The sequence below is a fragment of the Lissotriton helveticus genome, chromosome 12, assembly GCF_964261635.1.
Source record: "Lissotriton helveticus chromosome 12, aLisHel1.1, whole genome shotgun sequence".
NCBI lineage: Eukaryota > Metazoa > Chordata > Amphibia > Caudata > Salamandridae > Lissotriton > Lissotriton helveticus.
In genome coordinates this window covers 373,877,496-373,902,583 of record NC_136073.1, presented here as the reverse complement: position 1 = coordinate 373,902,583, position 25,088 = coordinate 373,877,496, and the positions used below count along the sequence as shown (strand labels likewise).

Sequence of the window (25,088 nt, the reverse complement as noted above, 5' to 3'; positions counted from 1 at the left end):
CTCTCTGACCCTCTCTTCGCGTCTGCAGCATAGCTGAGATCCGTGGAGGCGACGAGACACGTGGGACCGGACATCTTGAAAAGTCCACGACTTGCTAACTGTGCAGCTCCTGAGGTATCCTCGCAGCTGTGCACTGGGGATTGAGAATCCCCGAATCCGAGCTCCATCTGAACTGAAGAGCAGCCCTCCACACTCCACGAGTTCAGCGTGGGGCCCTTCTGCTTGTGTTCTGCTTGACGCGTTGTCCGTTTGCTGGCCCGTTGGCTAGTAGCCTCTGTGACGACAATCCTTTTAAATCAACTCGCTGGTCTGGTTGCTCCAGACTGGCCCTTGCCTCCCTGCAAAGGTGAGGCACCTCAGACCTTGCTGGTCTGCATCAGAAGCCTTCTTAGAATCCTGCGTGGGTTGCCTTTGCCAAGGCTTGTTGACTCCAATCCGGCGGTCGACCCCTCCATCTCCGAGAACCTTCGTGGGACAGCTCCTCTCCAGCATCTGGTCGTCCTCGACGCCTCCTGGTCCGCGTGGCTGAAAAGACAAGCTTCACGACAGCACCTGATTGCTCCTCAACGTCGTCTGGTTCCTTCCTGGTCCCACCCGGTCACGGTCTAGTGACCCAGACTCTGTCCCTTCTACTTTCAGGTCCTCTTCATCCTCGATCCGCCCTTGGATCCACCCGGACATCTTCCTCCTGGTCGCCTGCAGCATCTTTCCTCCAGGTCTCCATAGGCTTCAACGGCAAAACCCGACACATCTTCACACCTATGCACCCGCTTCCTGTGGGTGAGGTAACGCGAGTACTTCGGTGCTCCCAAGGGTATTGACTATCCAAGTGTCTAGGTTTTTAGTTGTGTCCTCCTAGCTAAACCGGAAATGTCCTAAATCCTTCTCTTTCTAACTGCTAAGTTCCTATTGACTTAACATTGACTCTCGCGTGTGTGTAAAGACACTGCATGCGCCGCCTGTGGGCCTCCTACTTCTTAACTAAGGTTCAGATAGTTTAGCCCCAGCGATTCCCTAGGTCAGTGGTTCCCAAACTTTTTTGACCATTGGCTCCCTTGACCTAATTGGCAGTTAGCCGTGGCTCCCCACCATTTTTTTACCGGTGGCTGGAATGGGGGCGGGGGGGGGGGGCGGGGGGGAGGCGGATGTAATCATGACCTCGGGAGTTCTTAGTGTTGGCTTCCTAAAGTAATTGGGATGCAATGAAGGTAGTATAATCATATTTGTAACAAAATAAAAAGATACCAGTTGTTTAATAAGAACTCGTTAAGTGAGAAACGATACTACAAGATTAATAGCCATATGTTTCCATGCACCTTTTTTTAACCACACAATTGTTAAATTAAACTTCTTTATCAATGCTTGTTAGCTGCATAAGATAAAATAAATAATCGACAACTCTATTGCTTTGTTGTTTTATAATATTGAAAATGCTTCAGTTGTGACATGATGAGACTGTCTAAGAAACATAACGAGTATTTTTGATTTTACATCAATGTCCGTGAAGGGTGGTTCTGCTGCCGAATGAAGATTTTTTTTTACCCAGATGGTGAGGGCAAAAATGGAGAGCCCGAAAGAGATCCGTCTCAGCACCTGCTTTTCAGAACTGCCGGTGTGCACTGGCAGGACACAACCCACTTAAAGCCCTGAATTTGGCATTTTTTTCTCCAGAGTTTTATTCAGCGCGAACTGGACCCGAAGGTATCAGAGCGCTTTATATTGATTAGCACTAGTTGCGATGGACACATTCCTTTTAGTTCAGCACTGGGGAGATTAAGTGATTTTCCCCTAGATTAGAATCACAGGATGTTGAGCAATCCAGCTGAGACTCAAACCTGGTTCGAGGTCTACCGGTTTAGCTGTAAGAGGCCACATCCTCTCCCCAGGTGAGAAATCACTGATGCTTAACCCATATGTGCCTGGATGAAGAACTGGATTATTCGGAGTGCACATCCACAGGTTGCTGGGGAAGTAATCGGGTTTGATAAATCTATGCTCACATTTGCAGAAAGTGTTTACTTTACTAAATGTCCCACTTCTGCAAAAGCAGGTATTTGATTAATAATTTTACTGTGACAAAGGCGGCCTCCATGGAGCGAGTAAAGCGCAAATCGTACTTTTGAAGAAGAGGGACAATTAGTAAACACTTTCCGTAATGCCAGCATAGATTTATTAAACAAGGTTACTTCCCCAGCAACTTGTGGATGTGCATTAAGAATAATCCAGGTGAGTTCTTCATTCAGGCACACGTGGGTTTGGACTGGGTTGGGGAGTCGAACTTGTGGCCACAGTGAACTACATTTAAAAGGCACATCACACAGGATCCGCAACAACTAAAGTAGTGAACAACTGCCCAGTGCAGCCCTCACTACTCCCCCCAACCAAATTCCCCTCCCGCCTCCATACTTCCAGCACCTTTGCTCTAAAATCAAAGAGACATGTCAAACATGTTGTCGTGCGCGTACATCTAGATGGCTTTTGGCACTGAGTAGAAAATAAAGTTTTAAAAAATATAAAAGGTTCTTGGTTCTTCATTTAAACGAACCGAAACGCTGCCTCAAAATTAGCATTTTCTCCTGTTGTATGTTTAGGAATAAAACTGCCCCCCGGCCCTGCTTGCCCACTCATTAAACTGAATCCTTGTTATTTTGGACTAAATGGATCAGAAGACACACTTTGAGAAATTATTTTGTTGACCACCCCCCTCCAACTCCCCCTTCTCACACACATACAGTCCTTCATGCTCAGTCTAAGAAAAACACGACTCCAAATGTGCCGAGGTCGCGTCCAGAAAATATCAAACCACACGACATCCAAATGGGAACAACAACAACACATCCGCGCTATTTATTTCCAAAATGTAAACTATAAAAAATAGATCCAGGGGGTTCAGGAAAAAATTAAAAGGGGATTTTGGTGGACGTCCGAGATCAGAAGGCTGCAGCGCCTCCTCCAGGGGGGCGCCTGACCTACGGGTCAGAGTGTTTTGTACAAGTGAAAGTCCCCCTGTTCCAGCCTCTCCTCCATCTGGGCAGCACTCGCTACACTTTCCTAGGCTGTCAATGGGCAGTTTAGAAACACAAACATCTGAAGAGGTGGCCTAAGCGAGCCCCTCGGCCCTTTGAAGGGTATAGCTCTCGCTCCTTCAATGGAGTATGCAGACGCAGCGGCCTAATCCACATTCAGATCCGCCGACAAATGCCTGGAATCCCTGTCGGTCCCCCACCCTCATTTTCCCTAACAAAAGAGCCCCAAACTCCAGGGAGGGTAAGGGGGAAGAGCATGTTCAGACTGTATCAGGCCAGTACTCTCGGGCCATAAACACCATGTTCCCAGATAATGCAAGGGGGCACGTAATTCGCACTACAGCTCACACCAGCCCCCCCCTCATGTGGCAGCCCGGAATGACACAGCTCCTGCACACACACACAGCCAGCCCCACCCGAGCACTTCACAGGTCTTTTAAAGACCTTTTGTTTGCTAATGAGGCTTTGATGTCCCGCCCGTCCCTGCTTAATGCCCCTGCAGCTAAAGAGTGGAGCTTTTGCTTGACGTCAGCCCCCCGCACTTCCACTAAATTTGACTCTGGTTGCACCTCTGGCTCACATGAAGTGCACTTTCCCACATTATGCGCGCGGCGCCCCTGGCACCTCACAGCGGCGCACCGGGGTGCCGCGGCGCACAGTTTGGGAACCACGGCCCTAGGCCTTTCCTTTTCTCGTGACGTGGTACTTATACCACTTTCTTAATATATGGTTTGCTTCGCCCCTAGGGCCTAACTGCAAATTGTGCAACGTAACTTGTTATGTGCTTTTGCCTCTGATCTCATAAAGAGTTCAGAGGAGTGTGTTAGTAAATAAATACATATATATTTTATATATATCCTGTGTGGTGTCCTTTCATTTGATATTCAAGGGGTTATATATGGTAAAACAGCTGGCTTTACACGCCCTCAAGAGTCTTTTAGACTAAGACTGTTCTGTCCACGCTACCACTAGGATAGCTGGTCTATAAGGTTGACTTACAGCCATCACCATAAGGGTTGTTTGGACTGGTGCAAGGTGTTCACTAGAATAGTGAACATCATATACCAGGCCAACTTCTCACACCCAGGGCCTGTAAGTTAAAGTCTCTCTTATGAGCTCAGCATGTATTGTGCCAATACGATTGTGACAACTTAAAGTGTGACTCTCAGTCCACAAATGCTGGCTGGCAGAGTAGATTTATAGTGCTGATTCGACTTTGTGATTAAAAGTAATTACAAAGCCCAAACCTTCCTTTGTAATATTTATAAGCCCCCCTAAGGCAGGTCTGAGCCCTAAAGTCTGGGTGCATTATATTAAAAAGATGGACATGTAGTTCTTAACTTTACATGCTCTGGCAGTAAAAACCCCACATAGTGATTTTTACGGTGGAATCGCTAGTAGCTCCAATGGAGAGTACAGGGTTACACGTTGACAACTCTGCAGTTCTAATTCCTTCTTGGGACCACTGTCAAATGAATCGTTGCATTAAACCCAACTTGATGCTCAAGTTGAATGTAATGTCACTACTTCACAAGTGGCAACTGTAGCAAGTAGCCACTTTGTACCCAAATCTTTCCAGCTTCTGTTTACGATTGCTGGCTAGGAGACAGCCTTCTGCCCTCCTGGGGAGAGGTGTGAACAACTCTCAGGAAGAAACACAAAGGGCCTGCCATTCAAAGAGGTGTGCCCAAAAGGCAAGCGTCAAAAGTAAAGAAGCCTTTAAAGGGCAAATAGTTGACACATACAAGAGGGGCCGCTCTTTTGTCCTAGCAGACAGGTTTGCATCGGGGACAGAGAATGGGAAGCTGTTGTCAAACTGTCGGTAGCCACACCTCTGGGGAGGGCTGGTGAGCTCCACACACAAAGAGGAGGATTCTGCCAACTTGGGAGTGGGCAGAATGATGCATTCTGGGCTAGCTAGATGCGTTGTCACTAAGTGGAAGGGGAACTGGAAGTCCATTGGCTAGTAGTCGCCACATACCCCAAAGGCACAAACTAGGCATAAAAGTGGCACCCATAGAACCCAGACCTCACATCAAATTTGTACTTAAGAGTGGACTGAAGAAGGACTGCCCTGTTGTTCCCTGGACCAGACAAAAAGAGGCTGCACTATGACTGGACTGCAGCTTGGGCTAGCAAAGAAAGGGTCTGTGGTGTCCTGCTTGAGGAAAAGTCGACCCCAGTCTCAGACAGAAGAAGGGATTCAAGAGTCAGTTGGTTGAATTCCTGTTACAGCTATAGGGCCACAAAAGCTGAAGAAGCCTGCTTTGGCGAGTTGGTAGCAAAGAAAGCCTTATTGCCTCTAACCAACAACATGCAGCCCAAGAGACTGACACCCATCCCTCGAAAGTTGCATCGGAGTCTGTTGGACCAGGGAGTTATATCGGAGTGCAAGATGGATGTTATCATCAGTTAGTGGGAACTGGAGCTTTAACTGTAACTGGAGACCAGTAGCCGCTAGTTTTTGGCTGGACTTCAATCGGACATTGAGAACCATCAACCCCTACAAAAAAAGTCAGCCCACTGTGTCTGTGGACTTAGGAACAGTCCTAGGAAGACTTCCATTACTGGATTGGCATTCTTCAACGTCTTCAGTATCCTGCATCCCTTACATCAGGAACACTCCATTGAACTCTGTGGAGGTTCACCCATAAAGGCTGGAACTGGACTGGAGATTGCTTGACTGTGAGGTAATTGTTGAATCAAGCATATTTGGTGACTGTGACTCACTCCCTGCCTGATTTGGTTGATCAAAGTCGGCTGGAGTAGTAGTTTGCAACTTTGTAAAAGCTTTCCAAAGTTTGACTGCGAGCACAGTCCATTAGAATGATTTATTGCATTGAATGAAAAAGCAGTGATTTATTGTTCCTTTAAAAAGTCATATCTCTTGAATCCTCCAGTGGATGTTTGTCATTGAGGTGTCAATTTAAAGATAAAAATACAATCAATTTTTTATAAATTGGTATTGGGTTTTTATTGAGTACTGTTTCTTTCTAGTTTAACCGTTTTGTTACTTCTTAATGCTTTACACGTGCTCCTTTGATAAAGCCTAACTGCTCAGAGCCACAGCTACCAAGGGTTGAGCTAAGGTTTTTCAAACAAATCTGACTGGACAGGAAGTGAGTTTATTACACATTGAGATTTCAACCCCAACCATATAATAAACAGCTTTCCTCGCAACCTGTGCTAGCAGAGTAGATTATATAAATCTCCCACAGGCATACCACAGACCCTGTACAGAGGCCAAAGATGGAAACCCATTCTGCATCGGGAGGCCAAGGCCTAGATAAGGAGACACACTGGCAAGAAGGTCACGAAGAAAGATACACGATCAAAGATAAAGTGAACCACAGGAACAAGTGGAACAGAGTAAGGGAGAAAACAACAAAGGTGAAGGATTGGACAAGCTGAGTGTGCACTAAAGCAAAATACGAACAGTTACAACAACCACTGTTGCTAGACACGGAAACTCTTCTATAGCTGGGGTTTAAATACTTGGTTTACTGTTATTGATTGGAAAGTGTAGCAGATAATGCTGGTCATTTAGTGGCTGGGTCAGAGCATGTGAGTCTGGAAATTTAGTCTTTCAAGTGTATATCTTCCACTCTTCTGTTTGCAAGCTCTTCCGAGTTCCCAGTCTTTGGTGTCCAAATGTGTGTTGGGACTTGATAAATTGCTCCACACTGGCTACCATTTTGGATGAACTAGCACCTCTAGTACTGTAAAGAACAAAAACCGAAGCAACTAAAGGGTGCGCCTCTCCTTGAATAGGCCTGGAGAGATAATCCTTTTGTTCCCTAAAACATAAATGGAGAAAACACCAAATGGCTCTTCCGTTAAAGACTCTTAAAAGAGAATATTATATAGAGCAAATGTAATCATAAATAGTCAGCTAAGAACTTTTCGGGTTTTTCAGAGTACAATCTCACTCAAGCTTTATCACATGTCCTATGATACAGGACCTGTGCACTGATCTTGTACAAAATGTGTCTGATGAAATACTAAATATAACAGGAATAGTCACCTCTCTCAAAACTTCTCTCTCGACTGTGCATGTACTTATGTATATGGTATTTCTATAGCACAAACCTAGCCAAAAGTTAGCGGCGTGCTTTACATGGTCAAAGACAAGCATAAAGTCAATGGATAATAGGAGAGGAGGCTGGGTTTTTGATGGTTAATGCATTGTGATGCATAAGTTATTTACCTTCGGTAACAATATATCTGTAAGAAACAGTAGTTAGCATAAAAATTCCTTACCTTAGAATATCCCCAGGCGTCAGGTTGTATCCTGAAAGTTTTCGTCAGCAGTACCCTTATGTGTCAGTAGGCGTCGTCTGCGGCTCCGCGTCCTCGTCGTGATCGCCGGGATGACGTCGTCGGAGTACTTAGACGCCGCCCTCACGCGCCAACGTCAGTTCTGTACATAGATTTCCGCGCCAGGAACGCAGAGCTGTGCAAGAAACCGGCACTAGTGCCATGAAACTAGGGTCCTGAAAGGGATGACCTTAACCCTAGATATCGGTTCGCAGAACAGGGAGGATGGGTGGGGCGATAAGGAATCTAACACTAACCACTGTTTTTTACAGATATATCGTTACCGAAGGTAAGTAATTTGTGCATCTGAAAGAAACCGGTTAGTGTTAGATTCCTTACCTTAGAATAGATACCCCAGCAATACCAACCCTGGTGATGGGTCTGAGAACCAAGATCACACCAGTCCTGGAGAACGGAATGGCCAAAAAAGCCATCTCTCCGGACTTGGCTGTCCAGGCAGTACTGCTTAGCAAACGTGTGCAGCGAGGCCCACGTAGCTGCCTGACAGATGTCCTGCAAGGGGACTCCCCGACCCAGGGCAGTAGTAGCCGCCGTAGCACGAATGGAATGGGCACACAGCCTCACAGGACGCTCCTTTTCTGCCAAGGAGTAGCAAACCTTGATGCACAAGACAACCCACCGAGAGATGGTCCGCTTGTGCACCGCCCGTCCGTTCTTAGCACCCACGTAACCAACAAAGAGCTGGTCGTCCACCCGGAACTGGCGTGTGTGGTCTAGGTGCAAGGAGTTCTGGGTCCAGACGGTGGAGCCTCTCTTCCTCTTTCGAAAGAAGGTGGGCAAGGTGATGGACTGCCTGATATGAAAGGCTGTAACCACCTTGGGCAGGAAAGAAGGACGAGTCCTCAGAACAACTTTGTCCGGATAGACAGAGAGGAAAGGAGGTTTAGAAGATAGAGCCTGGAGCTCACTAACTCTCCTGGCAGAGGTGATGGCAACCAGGAATGCAGTTTTAAGAGTCAGAAGACGAAGGGGACAGTTATGAAGTGGCTCAAAGGGAGCGTACATGAGATAAGTAATAACAAGGTTCAAGTCCCACTGAGGCATCACAAAGGAAACAGGAAGAAACGTGTGTGATGCCTTTTTAAGAATCTATTTACAACAGGGGACTTGAAAAGAGAAGGCTGATCAGGAAGCCTTAAAAAGGCTGAAACGGCTGAGAAGTAGCCTTTGATAGTGCCCAAAGCAGAGCCATGCTGGGCAAGAGAAAGAAGGAAGAGGAGAACCTCTGAAAGGGGGGCAGAGAGTGGATCCACAGCCTTTGCTGTGCACCATGCCACAAATTTGTTCTACCTGCAGGCGTATACTGTTTTTGTGGAGGGATGCCTGGCTGCCAGAATCACATCACAGGCTTCAGGAGGCAAGTCAAATGGCCTCAACTGTCGCCGCTCAATCTCCACGCATGTAGGTGGAGACTGGACAGGTTCGGGTGGAGGACCGTCCCCTGCTGCTGCGACAGAAGGTCCTCCTGAGGAGGCAGACAAATCGGAGGATCCACTGACATGTGAGTAGCTCCTGATACCAGTACCTTTGTGCCCAGTCCGGAGCCACAAGGATGACTTGGGCCCGGTCTTGCTTGATCTTCTTCAGCACTCTGGGCAGAAGCTGTATAGGCGGAAAGGCGTACAACAGATCGCAGCTCCACTCGCAACGAAAAGCGTCTCCGAGCAAGTTCAGCCTTGGAAATTCCAACGCACAGAGCTGATGACATTGAGCGTTCTCTTCGGTGGCGAATAGATCTAACCAAGGCTCTCCCCACTGCTGAAAGAGACCTTGCGCCACGTCCGAGTTCAGACGCCATTTGTGATCCATCATGCACAGGCGGCTGAGTTCGTCCGCCCTGGCATTCAGGGAGCCTGCCAGGTGTTGAACCACCAGGGTGACGCCCTGGTGTTCCAGCCATGTCCAGAGGCGCAGAGCCTCCTGATAAAGGGTCCACGACCCGACCCCGCCCTGTTTGTTTCAGTACCACGTGGCGGTGGTGTTGTCCGGGAACACCTGCACTACACTTCCCCCGACAGAGGGAAGGAATGTCTTCAGTGCAAGTCGGATCGCCCGCAGCGCCAGAAGGTTGATATGGAGCCGGGACCCCGCCAGAGACCAGAGGCCTCTGATCTCCGCCTCTCCCATGTAGCCCTCCATCCCAGGAGGGACGCATCCGTCACTACTACATGCTCCGGTTGGGAAAGGGATCTGCCGCAGACACAATCGCGGTCCATGAGCCACAACTGCAACTGACTCGCAGTGCCCTCTGAGATCAGGACATGGTCGGACAGGTTGCCCTGATGCTGTGCCCACTAAAACTTCAGGTCCCACTGCAGAGCCCGCATCCGCCACCTGGCGTGATGCACCAGAAGGATGCAGGAGGCCATCAGCCCCAGGCGCCGCAGCGTCAACCTGACCGAAACTTGGGATTAAAGCTGAAAAATCGGAATCAGAGCCTGAATATCCCAAACCCGCTGTTCGAGAGGATAAACCCGAAACTGCGCAGAGTCCAGACCGCTCCGATGAAAAGGAGTTTTGGAGAGGGGCACAGGTGCGACTTTGGCACGTTGATGGAGAACCCCAGCGAGTGCAGGAGGTTGGCCGTAGTCTGGAGGTGGGAGACGACTGTTTGGGGCGAGCCCGCCTTCAACAACCAGTCGTCCAGATAGGGGAAGACTGAAACCCATGATCTGTGCAGATGAGCTGCGACCACCGCCATCACTTTCATGAACACCTGAGGGGCACTGGTGAGGCCAAAGGGGAGCACAGTAAACTGAAAGTGCTCGTGGCCTACGGTGAACCGCAGGTAGCGCCGGTGGGCCGGCAGGACGGGGATGTGGAAATATGCGTCCTGCAAGTCCAACGCTACCATCTAGTCTCCAGGGTCTAGGGCAACTAGGACCTGAGCTAAAGTCAGCATCTTGAACTTCTCCTTCCGGAGGAAGCCGTTGACGCTCCAGAGGTCCAAGATAGGGCGTAGGCCTCCTTTGCCCTTCTTGGGTACCAGAAAGCAGTGGGAGTAGCAACCACGTCCTACTTCTGGCCCAGGAATGTGCTCGATGGCCCCCTTGGCCAAGAGGACCATAACCTCCTCCTGCAGAAGTTGCAAGTGATCCCCCGACATGCAGTGGTACTGCGGTGGCATGGCTGGAGGGGTCGCCTCGAAGGGGAGGGAGTAGCCCCTTCGGACGATTTGCAGCACCCACCTGTCCGACGTGATGGAGCGCCAGTGGAGGAGGTGATGGCAGACCCTGTCCCCCCTGGTGTCGAATGGGCCTGAAAGCTCGGACTAGGAAGGCTTTGAGGCAGATGCTGCGGGAGCAGATGTGGACTGACCATGCCGTTGTCCCCCGGCACCGCCAAGGCGGTTACAGTGGCTGCGTTGAGGCTGGTTCTGGCTGGCAGGACGTGTGGGGTGCCCCTTCCTTGGCCACGAAAGGGGCGAAAAGCAGAAGTTTACTGGCGCTGGCCAGACAGGCCCAAGGACTTCGCCGTAGCCATGGAGTCTGCTTTGTCGCCAAAGAGGCGACGGCCATCGAAGGGCATGTCCATGAGCGTGGCCTGGATATCGCCCGAGAAATTGGCGGACCTCAGCCAGGTGTGGCGGTGTACCGCCACCGTCGTGGAAATCGCCCTTCCCAACGAGTCAGTGGTATCCAGTCCACACCTGATGGAGTAACGCGCCGCATCCCGCCCCTCCGCAAGGGCTTGGGCGAGCCGGGCCTGTGCCTCCTCTGGGCACTGGGGCAGCACGTCTGCAACCGTGTCCCACAAAGAGTGGGTATAATGGCCCAAAAGGCAAGCGGTGTTGATAGACCGCAACCCCAAACTCAATGAGGAGAACAGTTTCTTCCCAAACTGATCAAACCTTTTGGATTCCCGATCTGGGGGAGCGGTCGGGAATGCGGTCTGGGATGGAGATGCCTGGATCACCAGGCTCTCGGGGGTGAGGTGCACGGACAGAAAGCTAGGGTCGCCCGGAGCCGGGCGGTGGCATCGGGCCACGTTCCGATCCACAGGGGGCACTGTGGGGGGCTTGGACCAGGTGCCCATCAGAACGTCCGTGAGGGCCTCTTGAACGGCTGAAGCACCTCAGTGAGGAGGTTAGTCCTCACGGCAGCAGCAGGGAGCTCAAGAGCCAAGGCCTTGGCTGCCCTGCGCAACACCACACCATACGTAGCACCTGCCTCCGTAGACATGGAGGGAGGAGAGATGAATCCAGTGTCAGGCGAAGTGTCAAAACCACTGGCCTTCCCTAGCTCATCTGCCCAGTCCTGGCTCAACTGGCACTGCTGTGCCAGAGGGTCCTCAGACCCCTCCCAGTTCTCCCCTTCATCCGTGTCCTGGTAAACAGGCTGGAATGACGGAGCCGGGTCGTAGCTGAAGGCCTCACCCATCGACGCCGGAGACGGCGTGTCGGGAACTAAGTAGACGGCGGTGCCGGGGCCGAAGCGCCCGACGGCGCCGGCAGGCCTCGACGGAGGGAAGTGAGTCCTCATGGCAATGAGGAAATCACGAATCTCCTCCGGCGTCGCTCGCAGGCCAGGGACCAGATGGTATGGGCCTGGAAGCGGTGCCTGCGGCTCCGATGGAGCCGCGCGGGCGGTGTCGCCCGAACCTTCAGCCGAGTCACGCGAGCGGCGAGGGAAGTCTGAAGAGAGATGTCGCCTCTTCGACTTTTTCTTTGATTGACTCGACTTATTGGAGGACTTGGAGCCCGACGAGTGATGGTGATGGCTCGACTAGCGATGACTGGGGCTCCGCGACCAGTCACTCGACTTTCTCCTCGACCGGGACCTCGAGCAGCGAGGAGCCGACTGCGGGATCTCGAGTAGCTTTCGGGACCGCTCCCGCCTAGCTTTTGAGGTCAAGGCCCGGCAGTCGGGGCACGACTTGTCGTAGTGGTCAGCCCCGAGGCAGTAGAGACACAGGCGGTGGGGGTCGGTCACCGACATGAGGCGGTGACAGGCGTCGCACGGCTTAAAGCCAGGCATCCCTACGGCACTAGGAGTCAAAAAAAGAGATTCAAAATAGACCAAAAAGTTAGTAAAAAAATGACTAGAGAGTATTGCTCTTCCCGGATCTGCGCTAGCTGGCGCGGAAAAAAGAAGAATTGATGTCAGCGAGCGAGGGCGGCGTCTAAGTACTCAGATGGCGTCATCCCGGCGATCACGACCCCGGACGCGGAGCCGCAGACGACGCACAAGGGTACTGCTGACAAAAACTTTCCGGATCCAGCCTGACGCCTGGGGATATTCTACGGTAAGGAATCTAACATTAACCTGTTTCTTTCAGATATAAGTTCCTATATATCAGAGGTCGCTACACTTACAACCTTTCTCACTTCTCCAGGAGGCCTTTCAGTCCTGAAGGCAGGGTGCTTGGTTATAAGTGTGAGGGTGACCCTACATGAGCAGGACACCCCTACAAATCCCAGAGTCAATTATCCAGGCTTTTTAAGTGCGGTCAGTCTATTTAATACACATAGTTGACATCAGTTAATACGAGATGTTTAACTATATAGTAGCTGCACCGAACCCGGTCAAGTTTGGTATCAAACATGTTAGAATCGTACCCCAATACCGATTTCAGTGTTAGAAGCATGATCCCATGAGGGGGCTCCCATGGGGTACCCCTGTACTCCCGGTTACAGCCTTTCAGGGTCTACTAGACGCTAGTGCTGCTGCCGACCACAGACATAATTCTGGCCTCCATCTGCTGAGCCAAGTGTGAGCAGGGGAAGGTAGGAAAATAGGTTTCCTGGCACAGGGAGGTGTGACCAACTCCCCAGGCAGGGCTTAGTGTATTGAGTTGGGGTAGGGGTGCTGGCCAGCGCCACCGGGCTGCTTTAAAATGCTGTTCAGATTTGCCATGGGACAAGACTCAAGCCTGAAACCATGTTACTCTTCGACTGTCTGGACACTTGGACTTTGTTCCTGGATCTTCAATAGACCTGTGGGCATCAAGGACACAAGAAGTGATCTCCCTTGGAGTGAAGAAGTACTCCCCTGCATCTGCAGACACCACCACGAAGTTGACTGGTCTGCTGCTCCTGACGTCCTAAGGACTTCGAAAGGCTCAGCAACATAGATGGTTGTTCTGCCACTCCCTTGAGGCTTGACCTGTCCTCTCAGCAAGTTTGAGGCCAGTATCCCTCATCGGAACCACTGGAACTGAACTCCTGTGTACTGCATCAACTTGACGTTGCCAAGGCTTGTTGGCTCTGCACTCCAGAGATCTTCGTGCTCCAAGAAGCTCTAGCCTGAAGAATCTCCTGCAGCCAGGATCTTTTCCTGCACAGCATCCTTTGCATTGAGGGCCTTCATCCTTTGGTGAGCTGCTCATGGTCCTCTTGCGACTCCTGTGCCTCCGGCCTATGAGTCGTCTTGATGGTCTTCTTTGGCTCCAGTGGATTCCCCTACTTGCTCAGGGCCTGCTCTGACATATTTGCTCGTAGTGGGTCACTTGGACCTTGCTGGTCCCGACGCTGCACCTTTTTCTACGACCACATTGGTTGCCGTTGCCAAGGCTTGGTGGTGCCTCTGCAGGACACTGAACCCCTGGTTCTCGACATCGGAGGTGGGACAGCTCGTCAACAGCTCCTGGTCTTCGACAGAATGGCCTGGTCCGCACAGCAGACACTTCAACAGTCAACTCACCTGCAGCTCCGACATCGGTGGGCATTTGTCTTCAGTGCCTCCGGGTCACTCCTGAGTGGCATAGAATCTGTCCCCTCTGCTTGCAGGTACCTCTCATCTTGAATCCACCTTGGGTGGTTCCTTGGGTCCCTGTCTCTTTTACATCTTCTGTGGCCAGTCCTGACTTAAGTCATGGTTCGCATTCCACTATTTTAGTATATGATTTGGTCTTCCCCTAGAGACCACTGTGTATTTGTGCTACTTACGTGTTCTATTTCCAAAGTATTGTGTGTATTGTGGTTATATCTCCGGGTAGTGAGTGTTGATAATAAGTGTGCACCATATACTAAGCCAGCCTCCTACAAAGAGGAACTCCAACTTAGCTGGGGCTGGACCATTGTAGATTTAGGACAGTTCTCCCATTCTGGCAAATTGTAAATGATGCCTTATATTTCAAATTAGTTCTTCAATATTGCCCCTCTTGCTTGGGGCAAGAAATGAAAGAAGTAAAATCTAAATGTATCTTTAAAATATTGAGTCAGTCAGTGATTAAAAATATGCCAATACAGAAGACAGTACTTACACCTCAGGGCTAGACCTCTTGTTGCTAGCTGCCACTTGTGCTTCCCTACATAGATTTTTAAGCTTCTTAAGATGTTCGGGATTATCGACGCCCATTCCAGTGGACAAGATTTCAGATCTAACGTTGTACTCATTTAAAGATGTTTTCAAGTCTACAAGTTTAACAACGTGAACCTAGGAGTAAACAAAGGGGTAGAACAAGAGAGAAAACTATTAATTCATTAAGGAAACACTTCTCCCTAAATCCACAAAACTTATTTGTATAGGGAAAAAGAATTAATACTTCTGCAAAGGAATCTAGGTAGACCAGTTATATAGAGGTTAATCAAAATGACACAATATCACTCAAATTCCACAACAGAAATAAAAGTGAATTAACAGACAAAAAAGGAGCTGATTTGTGACCACAAGCACGGTTTTGATGCTTCAATGTTTTGAAAGAAAACTTACAACTCCTCAGTTCTTATAAACAATAATTAGTTTACCGAGCAGATTAGTTACCTGAGGAATAGCCCAGTGACCTGGCTTGGACTCAGAAAGCTTTTTTATGTACTCATGGAATCCTTCTGTTCTGCAGTGTCACACTGGCACTAAGCACAATCAGTTGGATGCTAAAATGAAGTATGGTATAAATGCAAATGCCACCCCAAGCCCCCTTGGTATTTTCAGTCACTGAGGGCTTCAGAACACAATGAAGACTATGAGGGGAGCGGGTAGGAAGTAATGATTCTCAAAGCAAAGTATGCTTTAAAAGTAACATAGATAATGATTGTCATCTACTCTGCAGAGTCTTCCTTTTCAAATGAGTTCATCAAAAATACCCCAAATTTTAGATTTACCACAAAAAGAACACTAACAGATGTGTTTGACCAAAGATCTGTCAAACAAAGCTTCCACTTTAGCATCCCAAACTAAGCAACCACGCTTTCCAAATATGTGTACAGGTGGCTAATTGCCGGCTGACAGCTTAGTTGTAAAAGCTGACTCTCGCGTAAAAAAGTAGGAGATTGTTCTCCCAACTGCAGAAATCGAAGTGATAATAGCATCTGAAAGAAACACGTTAGTTATAGATTCCTTTCCTTAGAATTACCCTCAGGCGTCAGACTGGATCGGAAAGTTTTTCATCAGCATTACATCTGTGTATCTGGATAGGTTTGTGGTAGCTACTACGCCGCCCTTGCACACGGACATCAGTTCTTTCTTTTTCCGCGCCAGCCAGTGCAGATCCGTGAAGAGCGGTACCTCAGTCATTTTTTGCCTAACTTTTTCTCGACATTTGTCGACTTTGAGTCTTCGACTCCTAAGGTGCACGAGGGATGCCTGGCTTCAAGGCCTGCAGCTTCTGTCCTCGGATGATGTCGGTGACGGATCCGCACCCCGTGGTCTTTTTTGCCTGGAGCTCAACCACGACCCGAAGTCGTACTCCGATTGCCGGTCAATGGCGCCGAAGACTTTGCGGAAGCGGTTCCGAAAGCTGCTGGAGCACTGGCAGTCGACTCCACGTTGTTTGACATCCCGGTTATGAGGAACCGGTCACGGAGCCACCATCATTCCAGTTCCAAGTCTTCGTAGTCTTCGCACTTGGAGTAGGGTAGTCGAAGCATAAGAAGAAGTCGAAGCAGCATCGTTGCACTTTGACTTCTCGTTAGTCGGCCGATCCGAGGGACACGGGAGGTGCCCCTCACGCCGCTTCGCACGCAGAGCCCAAAGAGTTGACTCTGCGTTTCCCGCCCATTCTGGGACCCGGAGCGACTCCCGCCCACCTTGGTACGTTCTACGATACAATGCACGCCCTCTTTGGGCGGCCCAAACCCACCTGCGCGCCTTCGGGCCCCGCGGACTCAGTTGGGGGGCCTACGCCTCTCCACTGGTGGCTCCGGCGCTGCAGGGCCCCCTTGGATCCAAGCCTGGATCCGGATCGGCGCCGGTTTACCTCATTAAGTCTCCACTGACGCTGCTTCCTCCGGCACCACTACCGCGTTCAACGCCTGTCAGCCCCACCGGCCGTCGTCGACCCCGGTTTCCATCCCGACGTGGATCCGGCGCCAAGAGGGGTTTTTATGCTCCTGTTCACTCCTACAGCGCTTTCTCAACCTGAATAGCAACCAGATACTGAGGAGGAGGACTAGGAGGGGTCAGGTGACCATACAGCTGACCAGGACAGTGAACAGGACTTGAGTGGGGGATGTTAGTGGTTTGGACACTTCGCCGACCTTGGCATGTTGTCTCCTCCTACCGAGGCTATGGAGGAGGGAGCATCATACACAGTGGTGTTGCATAGGGCGGCTGAGGCTCTCAACTTCGAGCTTCCTTTGGTGGCGGTCAGGACTAACCTCCTGACAAAGGTACTTCAACCTTCTGCAAGCTCTTCGGAGCCCCGGCGTCCATTTAATAAGGCCCTCACCGACTTCCTTTTGGGCACATGGCCCAGGCCCAACACGGGGGTTCCCGTGGACATGATGATTGCCTGACGCCACCCTCCGGCTCAGAGCATCCCCACTTTCCTTTCCCAACACCCCACCCCGGAAAGCTTGGTAGTCCAAGTACCCACTTCAAAAAGCACCTTCCCTACCGCTCCACCAGAAAGGTAATCCGAGAAGCTGACCACCTTGGAAAGAAAATTAGCCCTTCTGCCAGCTTAGGACTGCAATCCGTAAACACTGCATGTCTCTTGGGCCGTTATTTCCACTCAGCGCATGTGCTGTCTCAGTGTCCGGAGTAGGCCCAGACAGTGCTATCCCAGGCTGTTGCAGCCGGGAGGGATGCAGTTAAGTTTGAGATACGTTGTGGGCTGGACACCGCGGACTCTCTGGGCAGAACCATTTCAACGTCAGTTGCGCTTCGTCGCTACGCCTGGATGAGGTTGCCTGCTTTTTCAGGGGCTGTCCAGAACACCAGAAAAGCCCTTTGATGGCCGCCGCCTTCTTGGCGACAAAGCAGACAACGCTCTAGAGATTTTCCAAGGACTCACGGGCTACAGCCAAGTCCTTGGGCCTCTCCGCCCACCCTGCGTAGTCTGCTTTTCGGCCCTTTTGTTGGTACAGATTGCGAGTCTCGCTACGTCCCACCCAAAGCCACAGGCTGCAGCAAGTTACCAAAACTCCGCCCGCCGGGGAAGTGGGAACAACCGTTGTGGTTCCGGGGGCAAGTGGGAGAGCCAGTCCACCAAACCCCACTCTGCAGCATCCTCCAAACCCTCCAAGTCCGAGCTTTCAGGCCCATCAAACGCCACTGGCGCACCATCACGTCGGACAGGTGGGTTTTGCAGATAGTCCGAAGGGGATACTCCCTCCCCTTCAAGACTACCCCACCAGCCATGCCACCAAGATCTCACCGCATGTCAGAGGATCATCTGGGCCTTCTCCAGCAGGAAGTTACATCTCTCTTGGCCAAGGGAGCCATTGAGAGCGTTCCTGTCCTGGACTTGGCTGTCCAGGCAGTAGTGCTTAGTAAAAGTGTGCAGCGAGGCCGACCTAGCTGCCTGACATATGTATTGCAGAGGGACACCACATCCCAGTGCTGGTTTGGCTGGTGGAATGAGCGCGCAGCCCCAACAGAGCTTCCTTTTTAGCCAGAGAATAATACGCTTTAATACACAAGACGACCCATCGGGAGATAGTCCGCTTGTGTACGGCCTGACCTTTTTTGGCGTCAACCTAGCCAACAAAGAGCTGATCATCCACCCGGAACTGTTGTGTGAGGTTCAAGCAAAACAAGAGCGCACATTTTGGGTCCAGATGGTGGAACCTCTCTTCCTCTCTAGAAGGATGAGGAGACTGAAAGAAGGTTGGCAAAGTGATGGTCTGCCCGATGTGAAAGGCAATGACAACCTTTGGCAGAAAGGATGGACGTGTCCTGAGCACAACCTTGTCCGGATGGACAGATAGAAAAGGAGGCTTGCAAGAAAGAGCCTGGAGCTCACTCACTCTCCTGGCAGAGGTGATGGCAACCAGGAAAGCAGTCTTCAAGGTCAGCAGACGAAGACAACAATTATGCAGAGGCTCAAAGGAAGTGCACATTAGATATGCAAGAACTAGATTCAAGTCCCACTGTGGCATTACGAAAGGAATAGGAGGGAAAAGATGAGTAATGCCTTTGAGAAATCTATTTACAACAGGGAACTTGAAAAGAGAGGGCTGATCAGGGAGCCTGTGAAAGGCCGAAATAGCAGAAAGGTAGCCCTTGATAGTGCCTAGAGCAGAGCCCTGCTGGGCCAAAGAAAGAAGAAGCAGAAGAACATCTGAAAGAGGGGCAGAAAGGGAATCCACAGCCTTTGTTGTGACCATACCACAAATTTGTTCCACCTGCAGGCGTATACCAACTTAGTGGATGGACGACTGGCTGCCAGAATGACATCATAGACTTCAGGAGGCAAGTCAAAAGGAATCAACTGCGGCCGCTCAATCTCCACGCAAAGAGGTGGAGGCTGGACAGGTTCAGGTGGCGGACCGTTCCCTGATGCTGCGATAGAAGATTCTCCCGAAGGGGCAGTTGGATCGGGGGATCGATGGTCATACTGAGGGATACCATCCTCTTCGAGCCCAGTCCAGAGCCACAAGAATGACTTGGGCCCGGTCGTGCCTGATCTTCTTAAGCACTCTGGGAAGAAGTGGTATAGGTGGAAAGGCGTACAACAGACCACAACTCCACCACAACTCCACTTGTGACGAAAAGTGTCTCCTAGCGAGTGCCGCTTTGGAAATTCCAATGCGCACAACTGCTGACATTGCGCGTTCTCTTCGGTGGCGAATAGATCTAACCAAGACTCTCCTCACTGCTGAAAGAGACCTTGTGCCACGGCTGAGTGAAGACGCCATTCGTGATCCATCATGCACCTGCGGCTGAGTTTGTCCGCCCTGGTGTTCAGTGAACCTGCCAGGTGTTGAACCACCAGGGAAATGCCCTGCTTTCCAGCCCTGTCCAGAGGCACAGAGCCTCCTGACATAAGGTCCACGACCCCACCTCACCCTGTTTGTTGCAGTACCACATGGCAGTGGTGTTGTCTGTGAACACCTGCACCACTTTCCCTTTGACAGAGGGAAGGAATGCCTTCAGAGCAAATCAGATTGCCTGAAGCTCCATAAGGTTGATATGGAGCTTGGATTCCCCCGAAGACCAGAAGCCTCTGATCTCCGCCTCTCCCATGTGGCCTCCCATCCCAGGAGGGACGCGTCAATCACCACTGTGTGCTCCGGTTGAGGAAGGGAGAGGGATCTGCCCTGGACCCAAAGTCGGCTCATGAGCCACCACTGCAACTGCTGTGCAGTGCCCTTCGAGATCTGGACGTAATCTGACAGGTTCACCTGATGCTGCGTCAACTGGAACTTCAGGTCCCACTGCAGAGCCTGCATATGCCATCTGGCATGAGTGACCAGCAGGATGCAGGAGGCCACGAGGCCCAGCAGCCTCAGGGTCATCCTGACAGAAACCCAGGATAGAGGCCGGAATTATAGCCTGAATATCCTGGCCTCGCCGTTCGGGAGGATAGACCCGAAACTGCTTAGTGTCCAGAACCGCTCCGATGAAGAGGAGCTTCTGAGAGGGAATCGGGTGAGACATGGGCACATTGATAGAGAACGCCAGCAAATGCAGGAGGTCGGCCATAGTCTGGAGGTGGGAAATGACTGCCAGGGGCGAGCCCGCCTTCAACAACCAGTCGTCAAGATAGGGGAAGACTGGAATCCATGATCTGCGCAGATGAGCTGCAACCACCACCATCACTTTCGTGAACACTCGCGCAGGACGCTGGTAAGGCCAAAGGGGAGCACGGTAAACTGAAAATGCTCGTGGCCTACCGTGAACCACAGGTAATGCCCGTGGGCCAGCAGGACAGGAATGTGGAAATATGCGTCCTGCAAGTCCAACTCTACCATCCAGTCCCCAGGGTCAAGAGCAGGCAAGACTTGAGCCAGAACTTCTCCTTCCAGAGGAAGCGATTGACCTCCCTGAGGTCCAAGATAGAACACAGGCCCTTGTTCTTCTTGGGCACCAGAAAGTAGTGGGAATAATAACCATGTCCCACTTCTAGTGCAGGAACGTGCTCGATGGCCCCCTTGGCCAAGAGGGCCACGACTTCCTGTTGAAGTGCCAAGTGATCCCCCGACATGTGGCAGTACTGAGGTGGCATGGCTGGAGGGGTAGTCTCGAAGGGGAGGGGTAGTCTCGAAGGGGAGGGAGTAGCCCCTCCGGACTATGTCTAAAACCCACCTGTCCGAAGTGATGGTGCGCCAGTGGGGAAGGTGTTGGCGAATCCTGCGGCCCACTGGCGTTTGATGGGCCTGAAAGACTGGACGAGGAAGGTTTTGGGGCAGTTGTGGCCGGGGTGGAAGTGGACTGACCAGCCCGCTGGCCCCCTGTACTGCCTCTGCGCTTCCCATGTACGCGGCTGCACTGGGACTGTTGCTGCTGAGGCCTGTGGCTCTGGAGCGAACGTGCTGGGGCGCCACTTCCATGGCCATGAAAGGAGCGAAAAGCAGAAGGCGGAGGAAGGCGAGTGGCCAACAGGCCCAAGGACTTGGCCATAGCCCGTGAGTCCTAAAACGCTCAAACAGGCTATCTGCGTTGTGGACAAAAATGCGAATGCCATCAAAGGGCATGTCTATCAGGGTGTTCTGGACATCCCCCGAGAAGCCAGTAGTCCTCAGCCAGGCTTGGCAGCAAAGCGTCACCGTCGTGGAAATCGCTCTGCCCAGCGAGTCGGCGGTGTCAAAGCCACATCGTATTGTGAACTTGGCTGCATCTCTCCCCTCAGCAATATCCTTCGAGAGCACTGTCCGTGCCTCCTCCCGACACTGAAGAAGCACTTGCGCCACCGTATCCCACACAGAGTGGGAATATTGGCCCAAGAGGCATGCAGAGTTCACAGACTACAGTCCTGAACTGGCGGAAGAAAAAATCTTCTTCCCAAATTGTTTCAGTCTCTCAGATTACTTATCCGGGGGTGCGGTAGGGAATGGGCTCTGGGACGTTGATGCTTGGGCAACGAAGCTCTCAGGGGTGGGGTGATGGGAGAGGAAAATGGGGCCAGGCGATGGCGTCGGGCCACGTTTCTAGCCACAAGAGCCCCTGTGTTGGGCCTGGACCAGGTGCCCAAAAGAACGTCAGAAAGTGCCTCATTGAAAGGCTGCAGTGCCTCCGCAGAGGTAGCCGCCAGCTGAAGCACTTCTGTCAGGAGGTTAGTCCTGTTGGCCACGCTATGGAGTTGGAGGTTGAGGGCCTCCGTCGCCCTACGCAACACCACTGCATAACTTGCCCCCTCCTCCGTAGCCACGGTAGGAGGAGTGAGCATGCCAAGGTCAGGAAAGATGTCGAGACCCCCGCTGGCATCCCCCAGATCCTCTGTCTAGTCCGGGTCATACTCACACTGAGCTGTGAGAGGGTCCTCCAACCCCTCCCAGTCCTCCCCTTCCTCCCCAGGCTGATGTACAGGCATAAAATAAGGAGGCTAGACATAGGGGTAGAAAGGCCCCATCGGCGTCGTTCTGGCTCCGTGTCCATGTAAGAGCTGAAGCCAGAGGCGACATCGCCCGGTGCCACGGGCAACGTCAGACGTGGTGCCGGTGGGGTCGACGTCGGTGGAGGTGTAACGAGGTCAACCGGCGTCGACAGGGATCCAGGCCTGGAACCTTGGGGGACCTCCATCACCGGACCACAGCTGACAGTGAAGCCGGAGCCAACAGCGATGTTGGAGCCGCCGAGAGTGAAGAGCGAGGACTCCCAATTGGGCTCGTGAGGCTCGGAAGTGTGCCCGCGGGCCCCGACGGCCCAAAGAGGCGGGCCATTGCTGACAGAAAGTCCTGCAGCTGGGCCGGAGTCGCCGATGGACCCGGGAATGGTGGGTAGGCCGACGGCGACACCCTAGGCTCTGGGGGAACCACCCGCAACCTCAGCCGCGACGGGAAGTCGTCGAGCGATGGCGTTTCTTCGACTTCTTATGCTTTGCCTTACCTGACCCGGAGTGCGAAGACTTCGAAGAAGAATGATGGTAATGGCTCTGCGACCGGTCCCTCGACCTTCCACGGGACCAGGACTTTGAGTGGCAGTCGGGGCACAACTTGGGGTCATGATCGCACCCCAAGCAGTAGAGACACACGCGAGGCGAGTCCGTCACGACATCATTCGATGACAGTCCCCGCAAGACTTGAAACCGGGCATTCTTATGACACCAGGAGTCGATCGACTAAAAATAAATGAGACAAAAAGCCTCAAAAAGACAGTAAAAAAAATTACGTGGGTTACTACTCTCTCCGGGTCTGCGCTTGCTGGCTCGGAAAAAGAAAGACTGATGTCAGCGCGCCAGGGAGGCGCCTAAGTAGCTGCTGCGACGTCATCTCGGCAACCACGATGCCAACAACTGATGCGGAGCCGCACAACGCCACCTTAAGACGTGCAGGCGGTACGGCTGACAAAAACTTTCCCGATCCAGTCTGACGCCTGGGGGTAATTCTAGGGTAAGGAATCTATCACTATTTGTGTCTTTCAGATACATTCAAATGCGCAGGAGTGGGCAGTAGCACTAGCTCCTGCATGATACAGCAAACATGTAGGTTGGGATGCTGACCATGTAATCCCAGTCAAAACTAATCCAATCCCAGAGAAAGAGTACCCAATAAAACATGATGGAAAAAAAAAACAAGTCATGGAGATCTTAGATCAACTTGAATATCAGGGTGTTATCGAGAATTGTACCTCTCCATGAATAAACCTTTGTTTCCGGTAATGAAACCTGACAATTCATACCGCCTAGTTTTAAATTACATGCATTTGAATCCATGCAGGAAAACATTTGCAGTATAAAATGCACACAGGTCCACACTAATGAATAACATGGTGCAGAAAAAATGCAATACATTAGATATTTCAAATGGATTATTTTCCAAAAATATAGCACCGGAGAGCAAATATTTGACAGCATTTTCGGCTCTAGGCTCTTGTGGTCAATTCTATAGATTGCTCCAAGGGTATAAGAATAGCCGGGGTTATTCCCAGCCAGAATATCAGTTACTTCAAATTTTGATGAGGAGACATTGTCCTGTGTAGATGATATTTATCTGACGGAGGATGAATTATTGGATCATTTGACTAGGGTGAACATAATTTTGGAGTTTGCCTTTGAGGGCTACAAATGTAACTTTAAAAAAATCAAAAATTGTCCACCTCAATGGCCTATTTTTAGGATATGAGCTCTCAAGTGAAGGGAAAAGCCTAGCAGTTAATTTTTTTAGATTAGTGTGCGCTGCTCAAACTTCCAAAGACCCTGAAAAGTTACAATCCAGTTTAGGATTCTTCAATTTTGGCAGAATATACATTTTAGATTACACAGAAAAAGTAAAACCTTTCTACGACCTAATTAGACCTGATTTCTCTGTTTGACATTGGACACAGGAACATACAGGAATTCTTTGTTTCCTACAAACTCACATGATAGCTTTCAAACATTTACATAAACGTGTAAATACTACAAATTTGGTGATCCGGGTAATCGTGGGTTAATCCGGGTACACTTACCTAACTTTCAATGAAGGTAAAACTGTACCCATTGCATACAAATCACATTTGCACACGAACGCTGAGATGCGTTTTGCATCAACAGAATTTTTTGACAACAGTACAATATAAAATAAAACAATAAAATATAAAATAAATAAAAAAAAAAAAACAAACAGTACTGTAGTGAGAGAAAGAGCACTGGTTCAGGGGAAACTATTAATTGTCTTACTCCAGTACCAAATGTAGAGGCTGTTACTAAAGCAAGCGTTCCAAACGCTAAAGCACTGCATCAACGATGGATACAATGGGTTAATTCTCTCACTGCAACAGATGTAGACTACAAATTTGTTCTACATTAAAAACACAAGAACTTTTGCAGTGTAGTTAAAAATGTCCTCTTCCGAATGAAATACTGCCTCTAGCTCAGTATGAAATTATTATTTACCCTGACTGTTCTGCTCAACCTGCCGTAGGAAGTAAACAGCAATTCAGCGCTAATTTCATGATTGTAAAAATGGGGTATGCTGGACAGTAAGTTCTGTCCTAGCAATATGCAGACACACTCTATAGGTGATTACATGGCACAGTAGGCAGAACTAAAAGCCCTGATACTGGGGCTAAAAAACACAGATCGAGTGTCGGCAGCGGCTGCCCAATGTCCTGCTGCGGACTTCTGCAGAAACAGCTTTCCCTGGCCCGCCCTCTTTCTCCGTCAGACACGGTTGTCTCCACATGCAAAGCTCCAGCGGTGATGGATCAGAAAAGCTGAAAGAGCCGGCGGTATGGCTAAAAGAGTATCGGGAGCTGCCACCTAGGTTTTGTTGAGGTTCTGCTGTGTGTTGATGGATCTGAGAAGCTGAAAGAGCCGGCAGCACAGCAAAAAAATTCCCCCTTAGGTTTGGCTGAATTTCTGCCTGCGTGTCTGCGGTTTAGAGGATTGACAAACTACGGTGCTGGTCAAGGCAGTGGAGCTCGGATTGGTCTGTCGTCCATCAGGATTCTTATCTTTTTTTTGTCCAAGACTATTCAGGAC

The 25,088-nt window shown here is 50.7% G+C and overlaps 1 protein-coding gene across 4 annotated transcripts in view; it reads right to left on the bottom strand.

Annotated features, from left to right (window-relative positions):
* TDRD12 (tudor domain containing 12) overlaps positions 1 to 25,088 on the bottom strand; it is a 3,388,409-nt gene that overhangs the window by 295,024 nt on the left and 3,068,297 nt on the right. For all 4 annotated transcript variants that reach the window (XM_078668261.1, XM_078668260.1, XM_078668262.1 and 1 more), the window contains one exon: positions 14,568 to 14,740. In XM_078668261.1, coding sequence (XP_078524387.1) covers positions 14,568 to 14,740 — 173 coding nt within the window. The remainder of the gene's footprint in view (positions 1 to 14,567; positions 14,741 to 25,088) is intronic.